The sequence below is a fragment of the Erythrolamprus reginae genome, unplaced genomic scaffold (genome assembly GCF_031021105.1).
Source record: "Erythrolamprus reginae isolate rEryReg1 unplaced genomic scaffold, rEryReg1.hap1 H_3, whole genome shotgun sequence".
In the NCBI taxonomy this organism is placed as follows: domain Eukaryota; kingdom Metazoa; phylum Chordata; class Lepidosauria; order Squamata; family Dipsadidae; genus Erythrolamprus; species Erythrolamprus reginae.
This window is the reverse complement of record NW_027248484.1, coordinates 378,276-398,086: the sequence shown is the minus strand read 5'-3', so window position 1 is coordinate 398,086 and position 19,811 is coordinate 378,276. Positions and strand designations below refer to the sequence as shown.

Here is a 19,811-nt window from a genome sequence, read left to right as displayed (position 1 = left end):
TTTTGTGGAGTTTTGAGGGGGGCAGGAATTCCATCTCGGGGTCTGCTTCAGCTTCCTGGTGGGGGGCTTTGGGGCGAAGGCAAGCACCATTGGTGGTGAAGAGATGGGAGGACTTTTTATCACTGCCAGCTGATTTTTAGCTCACAGACGCACTGGGAGGGGTTTTTTTTGCTTCCAGAGCGCCTCCAGGAGGAGGGGAGAGGGCGTTTTTACCCTCCTCCAGCTCCAGGGAAGCCTTTGGAGCCTGGGGAGGGCGAAACACGAGCCTACTGGGCCAACCGGAAGTTGGGAAACAGGCCATTTCCAGCCTCCAGAGGGCCTCCGCGGAAGGGCAGGAGAAGCTGTTTTTGCCCTCCCCAGGCACTGAATTGAGTGTGGGCACTCGAGCATGAGCAATAGAGTACGCCCAAGCTCTTTTGGCACCCGAGGAAAAAAAGGTTTGCCACCACTGATCTTGCCTAACCCCCTACTACGCAGTGGTATTGCTCTCCTGTATCTCCTATACCTTTCTTCTATTCCTATATCTCTTCTTCTATTCTTTCATTGATATGTTCTATTCCTATATCTTCTTTGCTATTATTTCTTAGATATATTTTACTATGAGTATCTCCTCTATAACCTTCATCATGTATTTTACTATGTGCATATAGATATATACACACTAAAACCCTCATTGTGTATTGGACAAAATAAATAAATAAAATAAAAATAAATAAATATGGCACACAGAGCCCTCTATCTGAACATGCGCGCTGTCGCCGGCCAGCTGGCCTTTGCATGCACTAGAGTACCAGAAACCCAAAGACCAGCTGGCCGGCACACACAGAGACACCAGCCAGCTAGTCTTTGGGTTCCAGAATTCACACGTGTTCCAGTTTGGGCACTCAGTGCCGAAAAGGTTCACCATCACTGCCCTACATGATTTCAGACAAATTATTGTGTAATGTTTTTGGAAAACCTCCTGTGATGAAGCAGTCATTACTTCCGGTGGCAAGCTGTTCCATGGGTTAATTGTCCTCACTGATAGAAACTTTGTCCGTAACTGCAGCTTCTCTCCTTCATTAGTTTCCATCCGTGGCTTCTTGCCCTGCCTTCTGGTGCTTTGGGGAATAATTTGACCCCCTCTTCTTTGTGGCAACCCCTGAGATATTGGATGACTGCTACCATATCCCTTAGTCCTTCTTGTCTCTACAAACCCAAATCCTGTAACCGTTCTTAGTATGTTTTAATTCTTCATGTTTCAAAGCGTTCATATTTCGATCTGTTATTTCCCCCCAACACCCAAGTGACACACAATGGGTGTGTTTTTCATCAGAATAACAGAAAAGAATCCTTTGATCCTGATTAGAAACATAGAAGACTGACGGCAGAAAAAGACCTCATGGTCCATCTAGTCTGCCCTTGTACTGTTTCCTGTATTTTATCTTAGGATGGATCTATGTTTTTATCCCAGGCATGTTTAAATTCAGTTATTGTGGATTTACCAACCATGTCTGCTGGAAGTTTGTTTTAAGGATCTACTACTTTTTCATTAAAATAATATTTTCTCATGTTGCTTTTGATATTTCCCCCAACTAACTTCAGATTGTGTCCCCTTGTTCTTGTGTTACAAGAATATGGAGGCCTTTTCAGGAACAAATAAAAAGCAGAGTCAAAGATTAATCTGTGGGCTCAGTTTTTGCCAGATGGTTAAAAATAAGGATTTGCTCTCCGGGCTAACAGTGAAGATGTTATCCATTGAGTTGTACCCAACATTTGGGCATTCTATGGGTCAGGATTCTTCCCCATCATCCCATGCATTATAGATACTGTATTTTTCAGAGTATAAGACACACCTTTTTCCACCCTAAAAGAGGCTGAAAAACCAGGTGTGTTTTATACTGAATATAGCTTTTTTGAAGCTTTTTTTTCCAGCCTTAACCAGGTGCTAACGATGTTCCCAGCTTGCAAGCTCTTTCATTGTTGCTCTCTGCAAAGAATGTTTTCCAAGCCCTAAGTCTTTGCAGGGTTTTTTCATTGCTCTAACTTGCTCCAAATGTTTCTTTCCAGCCCTAATCAGGTGCTAATGATGTTCCCAGCTCTTACTGGCTTGCAAGCTCTTTCATCTGTTACTCTCTCTGAATAAAGTTTTTTTAAGCCCTAACCAGGGGATAAAATAATGTGCTGGCTAAGGACGCAGGCCAGATGAATACCTGGCAAGCAGATTCTTTTCCCTATTTTCCTCCTCAAAAACTAAGCTGCGTCTTCTGCTCTGAAAAATATGGTAGTCCTCAATTTACAACATTCAGTTAGCGACCATTCAGAGTTACAACAGTGCTGCAAAATGTGGCTTTTCACAGCTATGAACGTTGTAGCATCCTTGTGGTCGCGAGATCAAAATCCAGATGCTTGGTTCATACTTATGACCGTTGCAATTTTCCCGTAGTCGCGTGATCCCATTTTGCGACCTTCTGACAAGCAAAGCCAATGGGGAAGCCAGATTCATTTAATGACAGGGTTACTAACTTACCAGTGTCTCGCTTAACAACGGATAACAAGAAAGGTCATAAAGTGGGATAAAACTCACCCAGCAAATGTCTCACTTAAAGACAGAAATTTGGAGGCTCAATTGTGGCCGTTAAGTCAAGAACTAGCTGCACAGTGGTACCACTGCTTACAAACTTAATTCGTTCCATGACCAGGTGCTTAAGTAGAAAAGTTTGCAAGAAGAAGCAATTTTTCCCATAGGAATCAATGTAAAAGCAAATAATGTGTGCGATTGGGGAAACCACAGGGAGGATGGAGGCCCCGTTTCCTCCCAGGAGATTCCTAGAGAGGCCCCATAGAGGCTTCTCCCCACCTTTTCCGGCTTTGTTTCCTCCCAGGAGATTCCTAGAGAGGCCCCACAGAGACTTCTCCCCACCTTTTCCGGCCCTGTTTCCTCCCAGGAGATTCCTAGAGAGGCCCCACGGAGGCTTCTCCCTGCCTTTTCCGGCCCTGTTTCCTCCCTGGAGATTCCTAGAGAGGTCCCACGGAGGCTTCTCCCCGCCTTTTCCGGCCCTGTTTCCTCCCAGGAGATTCCTAGAGAGGCCCCACGGAGGCTTCTCCCTGCCTTTTCCGGCCCTGTTTCCTCCCTGGAGATTCCTAGAGAGGTCCCACGGAGGCTTCTCCCTGCCTTTTCCGGCCCTGTTTCCTCCCTGGAGATTCCTAGAGAGGCCCCACAGAGGCTTCTCCCTGCCTTTTCCGGTTACCATTTCAGAGGCTCGGGTTTGTAAGTGGAAAATGGTTCATGAGAAGAGGCAAAAAAAAAATATTGAACCCCCGGTTCTTATCTAGAAAAGTTCCTAAGTAGAGGTGTTCTTAGGTAGAGGTACCACTGTACTTCTTTTGAGTTTTTCTGCAGTGTGGCTGGGGTCAGCTTTGATGGCCTCCAGCCATTTTTTAATGGCCTGGTTTCCTTTTTACTCGCAACTTTTCCAAATTTAATTCTTTCTCCAATGAATTCTCCCGCCCGAGATGGCCAAAATAACAGAGACTATTAAGACAAGGCTCCTTTTGATTTTGATTTTAATTTTCTAGCAGACAAGCTGAACATAGACCTCCTCCTTTTAAGCTTAGTGTTTCATACTTCCTGCAATAAAACTATTTTAAAAGGAGCAGCTTTGGTTAAGGAGGGAATGAAAGAAAAACAACAACAACCGAGGACAATTAAAACAACAACAACAACAAAAAACCCACAAAACCCAAATAGATACCACGATCACAGCTGATTGGCAGATCAATATATATATCACCAAAGTGGAGGGGGGAGGAGGAAGAGAATAGGGAAACGGGGAGAGGGAAAAATATTTCACCAGGTCGTAGGGGTTTTTTTTTCAGTGCTTTAAAAGAAAAACAAGAAGTGATCCATCTTCACCCTGTCTTTTCAAGTCTACGCAGGCTTTAGAAGTAGGCCGTCTTGCTAGAGAATGAAGGACTCGTTCTACATTATCTGTAGTCCCTGGATGGAGGATTCCAAGGTCTAGACAACAGCACAGGGGGGGGGGGGAGAAAAAGAAAGAAGGAAGAAGGTTATTCACCGATGACAACCACACCCCTCTGCCGAAATCTAGGATGCCATACAGACCGCTCCACGACTTACGACTGCAATTGAGCCCCCAAAATTTGTGTTGCCCGGCGGAGAGTTTATTGAATATACAGTGATCCCTCTATTATCGCGAGGGTTCCGTTCCCAGACCCCTCGCGATAATTGATTTTTCGCAATGTAGGGTTGCGGAAGTAAAAACACCATCTGCGCATGGGCGCCCTTTTTCCCATGGCCGCGCGTGCGCAGATGGTGGAGTTTGCGTTCCCCGCCGCCCACGCAAAGGGGAAACCCCGATTCGGCTCCTCGCTGCTGCTGCGCTACCCAGCAGATCAGTTGCTGGGCGGCCGAAGGAACCTTCCCTGGGTCTTCCCCCTCTTGCTGGCGGGCAGGCGAGTGGCGGGCATCAGCGAGGAGCCGGGGTTTCCCCTTTGCGTGGGCGGCCGGGAAGACCCAGGTTGGGGGCTCGGGGGGGGTGCTAGGAAGCCCCCCAGGCCGGCTGCGACCTTTTAAAACAGCCGCGCCGCTTCCCAGCTGACTCCCGAAGCCAAACGCGGAAGTGGTTTTTAAAAAAATTGCGATATAGCGTTTCGCGAAGATCGAGATCGCGAAACTCGAGGGATCACTGTAACCACATTTAAATTTTATTAATTAATTAATTTATTTATTAATTAGATTTGTATGCCGCCCCTCTCCATAGACTCAGGGCGGCTAACAACAGTAAAAAGACAATATGAACAAACCTAATATTAAAAATAAGGTTAAAAACATTATAATCCATCAAACCTACCTTGAAGTCCCAGATGGTCATTGCTCCGTCAATACCAGTGGTGCAAAATTTGCGACAATCTTGCTTGTCCACTTCATAAATGGACACTTGACTGCAAGGAGGAGAATGGGACCGGCGTTAGACCCAGAAGAACTTGTGCACCTGCTTTAATTTTGTTTGGAACTTTGCTTTTACAGTGACACCTCGTCTTACGGACCCCTCGTCATACAAACCTTTCGAGATACGAACCCGGGGCTTAAGATTTTTTCCCCTCTTCTTCCGAACTATTTTCACCTTACGAATCCGCCGCTGGGATGCCCCGCCTCCGGACTTCCGTTGCCAGCCGAAGCGCCCGTTTTCGTGCTGGTGGGATTCCCCTGCTGGGATTCCCCTGCAGCATCGCAAAATCCAGAGGTGGGGTTTCCCACGGAGGGGAGCCTCAGGGGAATCCCACCAGCGCAAAAACGGGCGCTTCGGCTGGCGAAAGGGGTGAATTTTGGGCTTGCACGGATTAATCGCTTTTCCATTGATTCCTATGGGAGCCAATTAAGTTCGTAAGACAAGATATCACTGTATATTGTTTTGTTTATTTATTTATTTATTTGTTTGATTTCTATGCTGCCCTTATAGAGGTGACTCAGGGTGGCGTACAACATTGAATACAACAATGTGTAAGAAATCTAAATAACTGTAAAAGATTATAGAAATTTAGTAAAAAAAAGTTAAAAAGACCCAGGTACAATCACACACATTCACCCAATTCAATCATATCTAGTATAGGCTGCAGACAGTCTCGTCACTCACCGCCCCCCATGCCCGCCGACAGAGGTGGGTTTTTAGAGATTTACGAAAGACCAGGAGGGAGGTTGGGCGGTACGTATCTCCAGAGGGAGTTCCTTCCAGAGGGCCGGGGCCACAATAGAGAAGGCTCTTCCCCTAGGCCCTGCCAGCCGACATTGTCTGGCCAAGGGGACCTGGAGAAGGCCGACTCTGTGGGACCTAACTGGCCGCTGGGATACATGAGGCGTCTTGTAGTGCTTTGGCCCGATTCAGCATGGCTCTTCTTATGTTCATATGTGCAAAGCACTCACGCTCTCTGAACTGGAAACCCACTACAGTGATCCCCCGGTTATTGCGTCCCCAACCATTGCGAACAGGGTAATTTGCGATTTTTGAACCCGGAAGTCAAAACACCATCTGCGCATGCGTGCCCTTTTTTTCTATGGGCACGCATGCGTAGATGGGCGGCTTCCCTAGGTCTTCCCCTCTTGGCGGGCATCAGCGAGGAGTTTCCCCACCGCCCACGCAAACTCCTCGCTGCTGCCGCTTCGCTCAGGCCGCTTCCCAGCTGAGTACTCAGCTGGGAAGCGGCCCGAGCGAACGGCTTGTCCGCAGCCTGCCCACGCCGTTCGCTCCCCCTCTTGCTGGCGGGAGAGCGAGAAGCCCTCCCCAGCACCCGCTCGCCCGCCCTTCGCCGCTCGCCCGCCCTTCGCCCGGCCACCCGCCCTTCGCTCGCTTCTCACCCGGGTTCGGGGGGGTGCTGGCAAGCCGCCCATGCCGGCGGCGACGTTTTAAAACACCCGCGCGACTTTCCAATGAGTCCCGAAGACAAACGTCAAACTTCCGCGTTTGTCTTCGGGACTCATTGGAAAGTTGCGCGGGTGTTTTAAAACGTCGCCGCCGACATAGGGGGCTCGCTAGCACCCCCCCGGACCCCCAACCCGGGTTTGGGGGGCTGCTAGGAAGCCGCCCATGCTGGCGGCAACGTTTTAAAACACCCGCGCCGTCCCCAATCTTCAGCTCCTCGCTAGCGCTGCGGAAGTAAAAACACCATCTGCACATGTGCAGATGGTGTTTTTACTTCCGCAGTGCTACTTCGCGAAAACCCGCTCATTGCAAGGGGTCCTGGAACGGAACCCTCGCAACGATCGGGGGATCACTGTACTGGTATTGACTGGTAGATGCCCAAGTGCTACCACTATAGATAGATAGGAGCAATCGGCAAAACTACCCTGCGGTCACTCACGTGATGCTGTTCTGATGGAGCGTGTCCAGTGTAGCGTGGCGGTCTTCCGTAGTGGCTCTCTTGTCCATGTTGCGGAAGCGCTCCATGGCCGAAACGTTGCGTTGAATGCTCTGTTTAGGAATGTCAAGCTTCGAGACAAAGTTGAGGGCTCCGCGGTCGTCACAGTTGAAAAGCATCGGGCAGCAATCGTGGCCCTGGAAGGAAAGAGGGCACATCCATGCCTTGGACCGGCCAGTCTCGAGGCCTGACCCCTTGAAGAGGCAATTCCCAGAATTCCCCAGCTCTTCCAAGTGTTGTGGTTAGCTCTGGCGCAGCTCCTGCCCCAAGGAATGTGCAGGTGGATGTGGGGGAGACATCCACATGCCGCGGGCCTGTTTGGCTCCCGATGGAAGCCTCCTCTGCCGACGAAGCCTCCTCTGACCAAGGAAGCGTGAGTGACAGGGAAGAGGGAAATTTGGCAGACAGCCCAGGAGGAGATCAATCATCTGTATCATCCCTGGAGTCTGAACAAGAATTAATGACACATCCACGCATGCGTAGAGTGATGCATAGGAGACAACAACTGAAGGATTATTACAAGAGAAAATGAGGCCACCTGTGGTTGGGTGGGGCTCCAGTAATTAGGGCTGCTGCTATAAATAGCAGCGTGTGGGTTTGGCCGTTGTGAAAGAGTATCTGATCGCAGTTCTTCAGGAATCCTGTGTTGCTGTTTTCTGGACTTTCTTTGTTGATTTTTCACGTCTTTGAAACCAAAGCAGAGCAACGTGTGTGTGTGTGTGTCCTCACTTCATGTGTGTGTGTCCTCACTTCGTTGGAATAAGAAGGGGTGTGAAGTTTCTTCACAGCTGCTGGCTAAGTACTTAATGACTGCTTAAGGGAAATTGTACAGACTACCCGGTTGTTTTGGGAAGAGTGCTCTTTGCAATACAAAAAGAGAGCTTAGTTTATTTTGAATTTTGGGATAAAGAACATTGCTTTGAATTTTCAAACGTGTGTGTGTCTGCAATTTGTACCCTTGAATTTTCGGGAGGCTCCTACCAGAGAGCCCGGCAGGACACCGAGGGAAGCAAAGAGACTTACAGCAGCCACCACGCTGTTCTCCGAGACGAAGGACACGCTCAGCAAGGGGAGAAACTCGGTTTTCAGCTGAGAGAGCCTAAAAGACAAGGCAGGCAGTTAACAACATAGCAGCCGGGTCCCGTCGACTAAACTTCTCTGTGGCGGCCACGACCCTTTGGAACCAACTCCCCCTAGATATCAGAGTTGCCCCCACCCTCCTTGCCTTTCGTAAGCTCCTTAAAACCCACCTCTGTCGTCAGGCATGGGGGAATTGAGACTTTCCCTCCCCCCTAGGCTTATAAAATGTATGCATGGTATGTTTGTATGTATGATTGGTTTCTTAAATTGGGGTTTTTAAATTAATTTAAATATTAGATTTGCTTATATTGTCTTATTATTTTTGTTAGCCGCCCCGAGTCTATGGAGAGGGGCGGCATACAAATCCAATTAATAATAATAATAATAATAATAATAATAATAATAATAATAATAATAATTCCCCTGACCGCGGCTACTCACATCATGTTTTTCGAGGCGTCTGCAACGGATACGGTGCTGTCGTGGCTGACCCAGGCGAGACGATTACCGCTGGCAGAAAAACTGACACAGTGGACCCAACCCCCGGTGCCGGTGCCTCCGAATTCAGCCATCAGCTGCCCAAAGGGCATTTTGGAGCCCCAAGGCGTGCTGGCCGGTTTCTCGTCCACTTCCTTAATGTAGGCTGAAAACACCCTGCAAAAGAAGGCAAAAAAGTCCAAGTTTGTACCTAAGAGGGAAATGAAGACGGAACTATACTGCTCATAGAAAATAAAGGGAACACTTAAAGAACACAATATAACTCCAAGTAAATCAAACTTCTGTGAAATCAAACTGTCCACTTAGGAAGCAACACTGACTGACAATCATTTTCACACGTTGTCAGCACAGTCTTCGGAGAAGGGCGGCATACAAATCTAATAAATAAACAATAATAAACAATTTAACTTTGTACAGAACAAAGTATTCAATGAGAATATTTCATTCATTCAGATCTAGGGTGTGTTCGTTGAGTGTTCCCTTTATTTTTTTTGAGCAGTGTACAAGAGAAAGGTAGTTGCCTTGACTTATGACCACAACATTTCTGTTGCTAAGCAAGACAGCGGTTACTTCCTGCCACAGTTCTATTTGATAAAGTCTCTAATAATGAATTGCAAACATTGATGTTAAAACAGGGTTAAGCAGGCACAAACATGTTTTTTTCTATGAAAAAAGGAAAAACACAAGCATAGAAACATAGAAGACTGACGGCAGAAAAAGACCTCCTGGTCCATCTAGTCTGCCCTTATACTATTTTCTGTATTTTATTTTACAATGGATATATGTTTATCCCAGGCATGTTTCAATTCAGTTACTGTGGATTTACCAACCACGTCTGCTGGAAGTTTGTTCCAAGGATCTACTACTCTTTCAGTGAAATAATATTTTCTCATGTTGCTTTTGATCTTTCCCCCCAACTAACTTCAGATCAGCATCAAAAACTACCATATTTTTCAGAGTATAAAATGAAAATCTGGGTGCATCTTATATACCGAATGTAGCCCTGCCCAGCCTCTCAAAAGGAGCTTTGCAAAGCTGAGAACTACTTCTCAAACGGAACTTTGCAAGGCTAATATTTTGCTAAGGACTCTAACCAGATAAATGCTGGTAGGCAGATTTTTTTTTTCTTATTTTCCTCCCAAAAACTAATGCGTGTGTTATACTCTGGCGTGTCTTATAGTCCCAAAAACACAGTAGTAATCTGAGATAAAACAGGACTGACGGGACTGAACTGTGGTACTGGGCTAAATTTTAAAGACAACCATTTTGAGAAAACCAAGGAGGTAAATTCTAGGAGGGTTTTGGGAAAATAATCTGTTATTTAAAGGCTGTAACAATGTGGATGGAAACGGCAGAAACTGCACATATAGAAAAATAAGCCCTTCACTTTAATAAAATTGCATTTAAATGAATAATATTCTCTCTGCCTCACCCTCGCTCCCAAGGACACTTTCCATGCTTGGAATCCCCAAATTCAAAGGGAATTGTTGGATGTCTTTAAAGTCATCTGCTTGGAATATTAAAACACCGTCAATGCCTGCTGGTAACCATGGGGAAATAGGGCAGCCTTTTGACAAATTTAAGGCTGCATTGCTCCTTAGGTGGAAGGCGTTGGGAGAAAAAGCAATTTTGCAAGAAGAAAATGTCTCTTTGAACTCCAGCTGCTCATTCGGCAAAACCATCAACTGAGCGAGATTTCTGTATCCCAAACTGATAGAAACATAGAAACATAGAAGACTGACAGCAGAAAAAGACCTCATGGTCCATCTAGTCTGCTCTTATACTATTTCCTGTATTTTATCTTACAATGGATATATGTCGAAGTACATATGGGGGTTGCCAGTAGTGACGCCTGTACGTGGAGGTAATTCCATGAAAGCCCCCCCCCCTTTAAATATTCACTCTTAAAATGCTGTTGTATTATTATTTATCATGTGGCATATTTGCATCACAGTTTGATAACACAAGAACAAAAAGTACAATATGTGAGATAGAAAATCTAAAATTTAAACGACAGATATAATTTTTTTTTGTTCCATTTGTCACAGCCAGGGTTATCAGCAAAATCTCCATTAGAGGCATCGTTTTGGGACCCTGACACTACAGGATGGGGTTTGTTTTTCAGCCCCAATGTAACAATTTGGTGATGTTGTTATAAAACAGGGTCAACAGACAACCAACCAACCAACCAACCAACCAACCAACCAACCAACCAACCAACCGTAATACAGTTGGAAGGGACTTTGGAGGTCTTCTAGTCTAGTCTGGTCTTCTGCTCAAGCAGGAGATCCTATAAAATTTCAGACAAATGGTTGTCCAGTCTCCTCTTAAAACCCCCAGTGATGAAGCACAGACAACTTCTGGTGGCAAGCTGTTCCACTGGTTCATTGGTCCGCACTGTTAGGAAGCTTCTCCTTAAGTCCAAGCTGCTTCTCTCCTTGGCCTAGTTTCCATCCCTTGCTTCTTGTCCTGCCCTCAGGTGCTTTGGAGAAAAGGTTGAACGCCGTCTTCTTTGTGTTGGCCCCTCCAACCCTGGAATACCATTATATAAAAGCTGCGAGTGTTCTCACCTGCATTTGAAATCACAGGATCCGGCTGCCAGCAAGACGTTATTTGGGTGCCAATCTAGACTAAGGACAGTGGAACGGATGGGCTTCTTGATATGCTTGCTCACCCACCTAGGAAATACAAAAAGGACTTCTCGCATCATTCTCCCTAAGCGATGGTGATGAGTATGCACTGAAGATGCCATTCAAATCCTTTGGCTGCAAAATGGGTGTGAACAGTATGACTGACTGGCTGACCTCATGACACCAAACTAATTGGCTCCTACGTCTAAGAGCTTAAGAAAAGCCATGCGGAATCAGGCCAAAGCCCATCGAGTCCAGCATTCTGTGTCCCACAGTGGCCCACCAATTGTCCATGGCGATCTTGAGCAGAAAGAGAAGGCAAGACCCTCCCTTTCCCTTGACCCCCAACAAATGGTACTCAAGGGAATCCTGCCTGCCTCAACTCAAAGAGAGGGAGGGGGGAGGGACTCTGTAGAATCATCACCTAACCCCCCCCAAATTTTGCCCTGAGACTATCTACTGTTGACCTCTCCCAATTGCTCAGGTCAGTAAGGAGAGTGCATAAGTACACCAGTGCGCCTTCCGTCCCGTCCTAATGTTTCTTTTTCTGTTACTTGTCAATTGCTAAAACCAAGGAACTTTGGCTTAGCGTCTGAACCCTTCTATTTCAACGTTCGCTCCATTATTTAGCCCACCACGAAGATACTTTGGGAACAGACGGAGCGAGCGAATCTTTCTGGGAGCGCAGCTATAAACCGCAGGACGAGTTTGCTTTCTTTCAAGTCAGGTAGAAGAGAAGAATATTAGATTGTGCTGAAATGGATATGATGACAAGACGGTTAAAAGATCAAGAAGAAACAGAATTTTATGAGATATGGAACCAAGTGTATATATGGATAAACAAGAAGAAATATTAAAAGTAAAAATAAACAAACAAATAAACAAGAGAATTGTATTAGCAGAGATATGATTTAAGAGTTATGTTAGAATTAGTCTATGTATGAAGATTTATTATAAAAAGTTAAACAAATTTCTTCTTTTCATTCAAAGTAATAAGTTGATTTAAAGTGTTTGTAATGTATTCTTTTTTCTGTATTGAAATTTTACTTCTAGAATAAGCGGGGAAGATACAACCCCATTTCTATGTTAAATGTATGTTTGTCGGTTTTGTCTATTTTATGAAAATTAATAAAATTTATTGGGGAAAAAAAAAGCAGAGGAGAAAGAGCTGGAGCCAGAAAGCTCAGCAGTGAATTCACTGCCGGGAACCCTATTTTCCAGTTTATTACCAGGCCCGGGAGGACCGTTGCAAGAAATGAAGCCGCTCACCAGTCGTTTTCAGACTCAAAGTAGCAGACGGAGATAAGCCGAGCGCCGCTTCCGACTGCAAATTTGTTCTCCAGAGGGGACCATTTCACGAAGGTGGCTGCCCGGTTGATCCGGAGGATGACCAAAGTCGGCTTCCAAACGCCGTCCTTCTGGCTCCAGACGTAAGCGTTGCGGTCAGCCCCGCAGGTCACAATGCGGTCGCTCTTGGGGGCCCAGTCGATGCCTGTAATTGAGAGAACGGGCTCTGGTCAAAGGCAGGCGTGAAAGGGATGTGAATGGCAACGGGCTCGGCTTTTTCTTTTTGCAATTTCTATTTTATTTTTTCTCCATAATTTCCATATATATATATTTAATTTCCATATAAACAAGTGATACATACAGAACATAGTTTGTTGGCTATGAATAAATTAACTGCCTTGAAATGGCCCTGGGTTGGGCCTAGAGGCAAAAAGGAGCTGTGACGTTCCTTCAATATACCAGGGTAATTCAACAGAAAAAACATATAGTCCCTCCCTGGTACAAAGCTGAAGGGATCAGATCTGGTGGCCTAGAGGTTAATTCTCTGCCTTACAAGGCAGAGGCCCCAGGATCAAATCCCAGTAAGGGTATGGCTAGCTGATGAGGCCAGAACAAGGCTGAAATAGCGCTATCCTAGTCTCCCTTAATTTTAAATTTTCAGCAAAAACAAGTGATACATATATACTGTATATGAATATATCAGGGAATTTCAAAATGCTTTCCCCCTGGACACCCTATATATGGATGCTTGGCTGCATAGCTAGAGGTATAACAAGCAGGAAGAGGGAGATTGTGATCCCTTATATAGAGCGCTGCTGAGACCACATTTGGAATACTGTGTTCAGTTCTGGAGACCTCACCTACAAAAAGATATTGACAAAAATTGAACGGGTCCAAAGTCGGGCTACAAGAATGGTGGAAGGTCTTAAGCATAAAACGTATCAGGAAAGACTTCATGAACTCAATCTGTATAGTCTGGAGGACAGAAGGACAGGATCGAAACATTTAAATATGTGAAATGATTAAATAAGGTTCAGGAGGGAAGTGTTTTTAATAGGAAAGTGAACACAAGAACAAGGGGGCACAGTCTGAAGTTAGTTGGGGGAAAGATCAAAGGCAACATGAGAAAATATTATTTTACTGAAAGAGTAGTAGATCCTTGGAACAAACCTCCAGCAGACGTGGTTGGTAAATCCACAGTCACTGAATTTAAACATGCCTGGGATAAACATAGATCCATCCTAAGATAAAATACAGGAAATAGTATAAGGGCAGACTAGATGGACCATGAGGTCTTTTTCTGCCATCAGTCTTCTATGTTTCTATAGTGATGAGTTATCACACAGCGAGTGGTTAGATCCGAAATATAGAAGAAAAATCAAAAGAAGTCCCAGGTAAGAGGTATTAATCTGCAGTTTAGTAGTTCTGTGCATTGCATAGTATAAGGGCAGACTAGATGGACCATGAGGTCTTTTTCGGCCGTCAGTCTTCTATGTTTCTAAGCTGCCTGGGGTGATGCTGCTCTTACCAGTGATATGTCCATTGTGTTCCTTCAGTTCATGAGCTTTCACCCACTGGTTCCCATTCTTCTTATAAATGTGAACTTCGTGGTTGTTCGGGCTAATGGCGATCTCTGTCAAGAGAACCATTGGATTTGCGTTAACGAAAACAGAGAGAGAGAGAGAGGGGAAAAAAAAGAGATTTCGAAAACATTGTCAAATTTTTTCTTAGAAGTAATTTTTCCCAAACAGAGATTCAATCTAATGTGCATAAAAATGAATATCTCCCCCTATACAATCTTATGTATAGTATGTTTGTACGTACGTCTGTTTAACAATGGGGTTTTTAAAATATTTTAAATTGTAAATTATTAGATTTGTTATGAACTGTTTTATTGTGTTGTGAGCCGCCCCGAGTCTACGGAGAGGAGCGGCATACAAATCTAATAAATAATAGTAATAATAATAATAATAATAATAATAATAATAATAATAATAATAATAATAATATAAAATGAAAAGGAAACACAACGGTAAGAACCCAAAAATGTTAAACGGAAGCTGAAGCTAAGTTCAGTTGAACAGAAGATGTCTTGGTGAAAAGGCTTTTCATAAGGGAAAAAATCTGAGCAGTGAAAAAATTGTAGCAGTGAAAGATGGAGGGGGCAGCTTTCCAACTTTTGCACACTTTTCGGACCTGTCTTTACATGAGAAGCGTGCAAAAAAGAACTCGAGGGGGCCTCAAGAAAAAAGCAGCAGAGTGTTGTTCCCCTCCTTCAAATGTTTGGCAACTGTAATGCTCTCTACATGGGGCGACCTTTGAAAAGTGTTTGGAAACTTCAGATCGTGCAGAATGCAGCTGCGAGAGCGATCATGGGCTTCCCCAAATATGCCCATGTTACACCAACACTCTGCATTGGTTGCCGATCAATTTCCGGTCACAATTCAAAGTGTTGGTTATGACCTATAAAGCCCTTCATGGCATCGTACCAGATTATCCCCGGGACCGCCTTCTGCCGCACGGAATCCCAGCGACCAGTTAGGTCCCACAGAGTTGGCCTTCTCTGGGTCCCGTCGACGAAACAATGTCGGCTGGTGGGACCCAGGGGAAGAGCCTTCTCTGTGGCGGCCCCAACCCTCTGGAACCGATCTTTCGTTATTTCCAGGATGGCCCCACGGGCCAGATCTAGCACCCTGGGGCCTTGGGTTTGACACCATGACCTAGAACCTTAGTTACTAGCAGCTCTGGGTTTTCAGCAGAGTATCAAATCAACATTTGCTGCAATCATGGTTTAAAAAGCGAACCACCATGATGACACTCACGTGTTCGATCCCGGTTCCAGGCATGGCAGGTGATTGGCTCAAGTAAGAACTGGTGTAGCGACATTCTGGCAGAAGGGTCTTAAAAGTCTGGACAAGGATAAAATCAAAAATCAGCCGGCATTTACACATCAAACCATAAACATTATAGAGAAAGGTGCTGCAGCAATAAAATGTATTCACGTGGCTTGTTTAAATTTGGATTGAGAATAGAATAGAATAGAATTTTTCTTGGCCAAGTGTGATTGGACACACAAGGAATTTGTCTTGGTGCATATGCTCTCAGCGTACAAAAAATAAAATATACATTTGTCAAGAATCATGTGGTACGACACTTAATGGTTGTCATAGGGGTCAAATAAGCAATGAAGAAGCAATATTAATAAAAATCTTAGGATATACGCAACAAGTTACAGTCATACAGTCAACATGGGAGGAAATGGGTGAAAGGAATGATGAGAAAAACTAGTAGAATAGAAGTGCAGATTTAGTAGAAAGTCTGACAGTGTTGAGGGAATTATTTGTTTAGTAGAGCGATGGCGTTCGGGGAGAAAAACTGTTCTTGTGTCTAGTTGTCTTGGTGTGCAGGGCTCTGTAGCGACGCTTTTGAGGGTCGAAGTTGAAACAGTCTGTGTCCAGGATGCGAGGGGTCAGTCAATATTTTCACCACCCTCTTTTTGACTCGTGCAGTATACAGGTCCTCAATGGAAGGCAGGTTGGCAGCAATTGTTTTTTCTGCAGTTCTGATTGTCCTCTGAAAGGAGCACTCTGCCTTCCCAAGATCACAAGCCCCATAGCCCCAAGCAGTCCATGGAGGTGATACACAGCTGGAAATGTAAGCAAACTGAATCATCTCAACATGTACATCACATCAGTGACTCTTATATGCTGGAATGAGCCCATAACCAGAGCAGCGTAATGATAAAACAGGTAGTCATCTAATGGTTCTCCAAACTGACCCAGCCTATCTGTCTCCCCAGACAGGAAGCTGCACAGACCTTGCCCTTTGGATTAGTTTACGGTTCAAAAGATTTCCCAATGCTAGAAAAATGGATTTTATTCAGGAGCCTATGTGTATTTTACATTTATTTCCATTTCAACAGAGCTGGCTCTGCCGGCAGGCCTGGGTGGTTTATCTTCTGGATCAGAGATATGTAATTTTATTAATTGGGTTTTAAACTGTTTTTGACATTGTAAGCTGCCCAGAGTCCTTGGGAGTTGGGCAGCAGTTAAGTTAAATAAGTGACTTCCTGCCAGAGACAGGGGTGGAATCCAGCAGTTTCTGGAGAGCCCGTAAAAGAAATTTTGAGTAGTTCAGACAACTGCCAATACCACCTCTGTCTGGCTCCAGAGAAAGGTGGGAATGGAGATTTTGCAGTATCCTTCCCTTGCCACACTCACCAAACCACACCATGTTCACCAAGCCGCAGCCAAAGAACAAGGATTTTACCACTAGGCAGAGACGCTTGGCTTTCCTTAGGGGGCTTATCACAATTAGCATAATACAGCACCAACATACTTATTTATTTATTTTAGAAACATCGAAGACTGACGGCAGAAAAAGACCTCATGGTCCATCTAGTCTGCCCTTATACTATTTCCTGTATTTTATCTTACAATGGATATATCCATCCTAAGATAAAATACAGAAAATAGTATAAGGGCAGACTAGATGGACCATGAGGTCTTCTTCTGCCGTCAGACTTCTATGTTTCTATGTTTCTATATATGTTTATCCCAGGCATGTTTAAATTCAGTTACTGTGGATTTACCAACCACGTCTGCTGGAAGTTTGTTCCAAGGATCTACTACTCTTTCAGTGAAATAATATTTCCTCACGTTGCTTTTGATCTTTCCCCCAACTAACTTCAGATTGTGTCCCCTTCTTGTATTCACTTTCCTATTAAAAACACTTCCCTCCTGAACCTTATTTAACCCTTTAACATATTTAAATGTTTTGATCATGTCCCCCCTTTTCCTTCTGTCCTCCAGACTATACAGATTGAGTTCATGAAGTCTTTCCTGATACGTTTTATGCTTAAGACCTTCCACCATTCTTGTAGCCCGTCTTTGGACCCGTTCAATTTTGTCGATATCTTTTTGTAGGTGAGGTCTCCAGAACTGAACAGAGTATTCCAAATGTGGTCTCACCAGCGCTCTATATAAGGGGATCACAATCTCCCTCTTCCTGCTTGTTATACCTCTAGCTGTGCAGCCAAGCATCCTACTTGCTTTTCCTACTGCCCAACCACACTGCTCACCCATTTTGAGACTGTCAGAAATCGCTACCCCTAAATCCATCTCTTCTGAAGTTTTTGCTAACACAGAATTGCCAATGCAATACTCAGATTGAGGATTCCTTTCCCCCAAGTGCATTATTTTACACTTGGGGAAAAGGAATCCATTTTTTTATTTATTAGATTTGTATGCCGCCCCTCTCCATAGACTCGGGGTGGCTCACAGCAATAATAAACAATATTTAACAATATATACACATTGCATTAGTGGCACAGCGGTTAGAGTGCAGGACTGCAGGCTACTTCTTCAGCTAACTGCTAGCTGTAGTTCAGCAGTTCAAATCTGACCACGGGCTCCAGGTTGTCTCAGCCTTCTGTCCTTCCGAGGTGGGTCAATTGAGGACCCAGATTGTTGGGGGCAAGAGGCTGATTCTGTAAACCACTTAGAGAGGGATGTAAAAGCACTATAAAGCCAGTGGCATATAAGTGTAAATGCTATTGCTATTAATAGAGCTTCCCCAATATATTAAGACAGCCATCCTCAGATTTCTCGGGATCTGAAAATCAGGACTAAATACGCCACATGGTGATCGAAAGGGGGGAGGCCTCGTTTATTTACCATAGCATGGATTTTTTTTTTAAAGTTCCGCTTTTAGAGAATTTCCTAGAACAGTGTTTCCCAACTTATTTTATTTATTTATTTAGTCCAATACACAATGAGGGTTTTAGCAGGTATATCTATATACACATAGTAAAATACATGATGAAGGTTATAGAGGAGATACTCATAGTAAAATATATCTAAGAAATAATAGAAAAGAAGGTGTAGGAATAGAATATATCAATGAAAGAATAGAAGAACAGATATAGGAATAGAAGGAAGGTATAGGAGATATAGGAGAGCAATAGGACAGGGGACGGAAGGCACTCTAGTGCACTTGTACTCGCCCCTTACCGACCTCTTAGGAATCTGGATAGGTCAACTGTAGATAATCTAAGGGTAAAGTGTTGGGGGTTTGGGGATGACACTATGGAGTCCGGTAATGAGTTCCACGCTTTGACAACTCGGTTACTGAAGTCATATTTTTTACAGTCAAGTTTGGAGCGGTTAATATTAAGTTTAAATCTGTTGTGCGCTCTTGTGTTGTTGTGGTTGAAGCTAAGTCCAAATATCTTCAAGTTGCTTTGGCAACTTTAAGATATTTGGACTTCAACTCCCAGAATTCCCCAGCCAGCGAATTCTGCGAGTTGAATGGGTAATTCTGGGAGTTGTAAGTCCAAATATCTTCAAGTTGCCAAGGTTGGGAAACACTGTCCTAGGATGTCTGCAAGTGTCCTCGACTTACGACCCCGCAATTTCTGTCCTTAAACGAGGAATTTGTTCAGGCTCCCATCTTCCGACTTTTCTCACCATATCCTTGTAAGCAAGGGAATCCCTGCAGTTGTTAAATGAGTCCCGCGGTCGTTAAGCGAATACGGCTTAATACCAGAGGATGACCTCTGACCTCCCCCCCTTGACCCCTAAAGGTTTCCCTCCCTCCTCCGGGCCTTTACTCACCTCCCGGTCCTGAAGGAAGCGGGGCTCGCGGACTCTGGTCAGTCAACGCGGCTCCGCTCCTCGAGAAGCGACCGACGGCAACGACTAGAAAGGCGCGGTCGCCAAGCAGGGCCCCGGCTCTGGGACACGGGCCACTGCGCCTGCGCAATCTACTCTCCCCGTGCCACAGCACGCTTGCGCGATAGGACCGAAGGCCCCGCCTTCTGACCTCTTCTCCCGCCCCGCCTCCTCTCCTACGCTGGGCGGACAGTTCTTTTTGCGCCTGCGCACGGAATGGCTGCGTTCCGGAAGGGAAGTTCCTCCCTGACTGCGCTTGCGCGAGAAAACAGGTTGGGTTGGGGAGGGGGGTGAAAAAGGCAATACTGTACCGGGTGATGTAGTGCGCCTGCGCGGGTGGGAAGGTGACGAGGTCGTGGGAATTTAATCTCTGGAGATTAAATTAAAGCGAGGTAGAACTTTTTTGTTAAATGCAAAGCAGCAATATGTGCAGAAGGCGCTGGCTTCTTTCTCCCCACGTAGATAAATGCATGGGTGCAGGCAGGTAAAGAGACGGGTCATTCGTTGCACACTGCATATTATTGATATTTTTTCCAGCAGTTTATTTATGGTTGCAATTTGGGTGAAGGGGCCACGAGATGAAATGCAGCCCACTTTCTGTTTCCGAAGAAGGGATCCGCCTGGGCAGGAGCAACTGCTATCCTGTGCAAGCTTTCCTTTGGAAATAAAGGATCACGCCCAGAAAAGGAATTCCACTTTCTTATTTGTAGAACATAAATATTTAACGAAT

The 19,811-nt window shown here is 45.0% G+C and overlaps 1 protein-coding gene across 2 annotated transcripts; it reads right to left on the bottom strand.

Annotated features, from left to right (window-relative positions):
* Window positions 1-3,529: 3,529 nt before the first annotated feature.
* On the bottom strand, window positions 3,530-19,258 carry LOC139155574 (actin-related protein 2/3 complex subunit 1A-like). Of its 2 annotated transcripts, none has more exons than XM_070730762.1 (10): window positions 19,025-19,258; window positions 15,233-15,319; window positions 13,939-14,043; window positions 12,393-12,615; window positions 11,064-11,171; window positions 8,437-8,649; window positions 7,939-8,014; window positions 6,859-7,052; window positions 4,854-4,944; window positions 3,530-4,000 (listed from the first exon to the last, which is right to left on the bottom strand). In XM_070730762.1, the coding sequence occupies exons 2-10, from the start codon at window positions 15,294-15,296 to the stop codon at window positions 3,962-3,964; spliced, it is 1,113 nt and encodes a 370-aa protein (XP_070586863.1). In that variant the 5' UTR covers window positions 15,297-15,319; window positions 19,025-19,258; the 3' UTR covers window positions 3,530-3,961. The 2 variants fall into 2 exon arrangements, with proteins under 2 accessions (XP_070586863.1, XP_070586865.1); XM_070730764.1 differs by having other exon boundaries at window positions 15,233-16,056; window positions 19,025-19,166.
* Window positions 19,259-19,811: the final 553 nt, after the last annotated feature.

What these genes read in the sequence shown, in the direction of transcription:
- LOC139155574 (XM_070730762.1), bottom strand. Translation starts at nt 15,296, where the DNA reads ATGTCGCTACACCAGTTCTTACTTGAGCCAATCACCTGCCATGCCTGG. An exon ending in TTTGAGTCTGAAAACGACTG is followed by an intron (nt 11,172 to 12,392) that starts GTGAGCGGCTTC and finishes TGTATTTCCTAG; the next exon opens with GTGGGTGAGCAAGCATATCA. An exon ending in TCCTGTGATTTCAAATGCAG is followed by an intron (nt 8,650 to 11,063) that starts GTGAGAACACTC and finishes CTTCTTTTGCAG; the next exon opens with GGTGTTTTCAGCCTACATTA.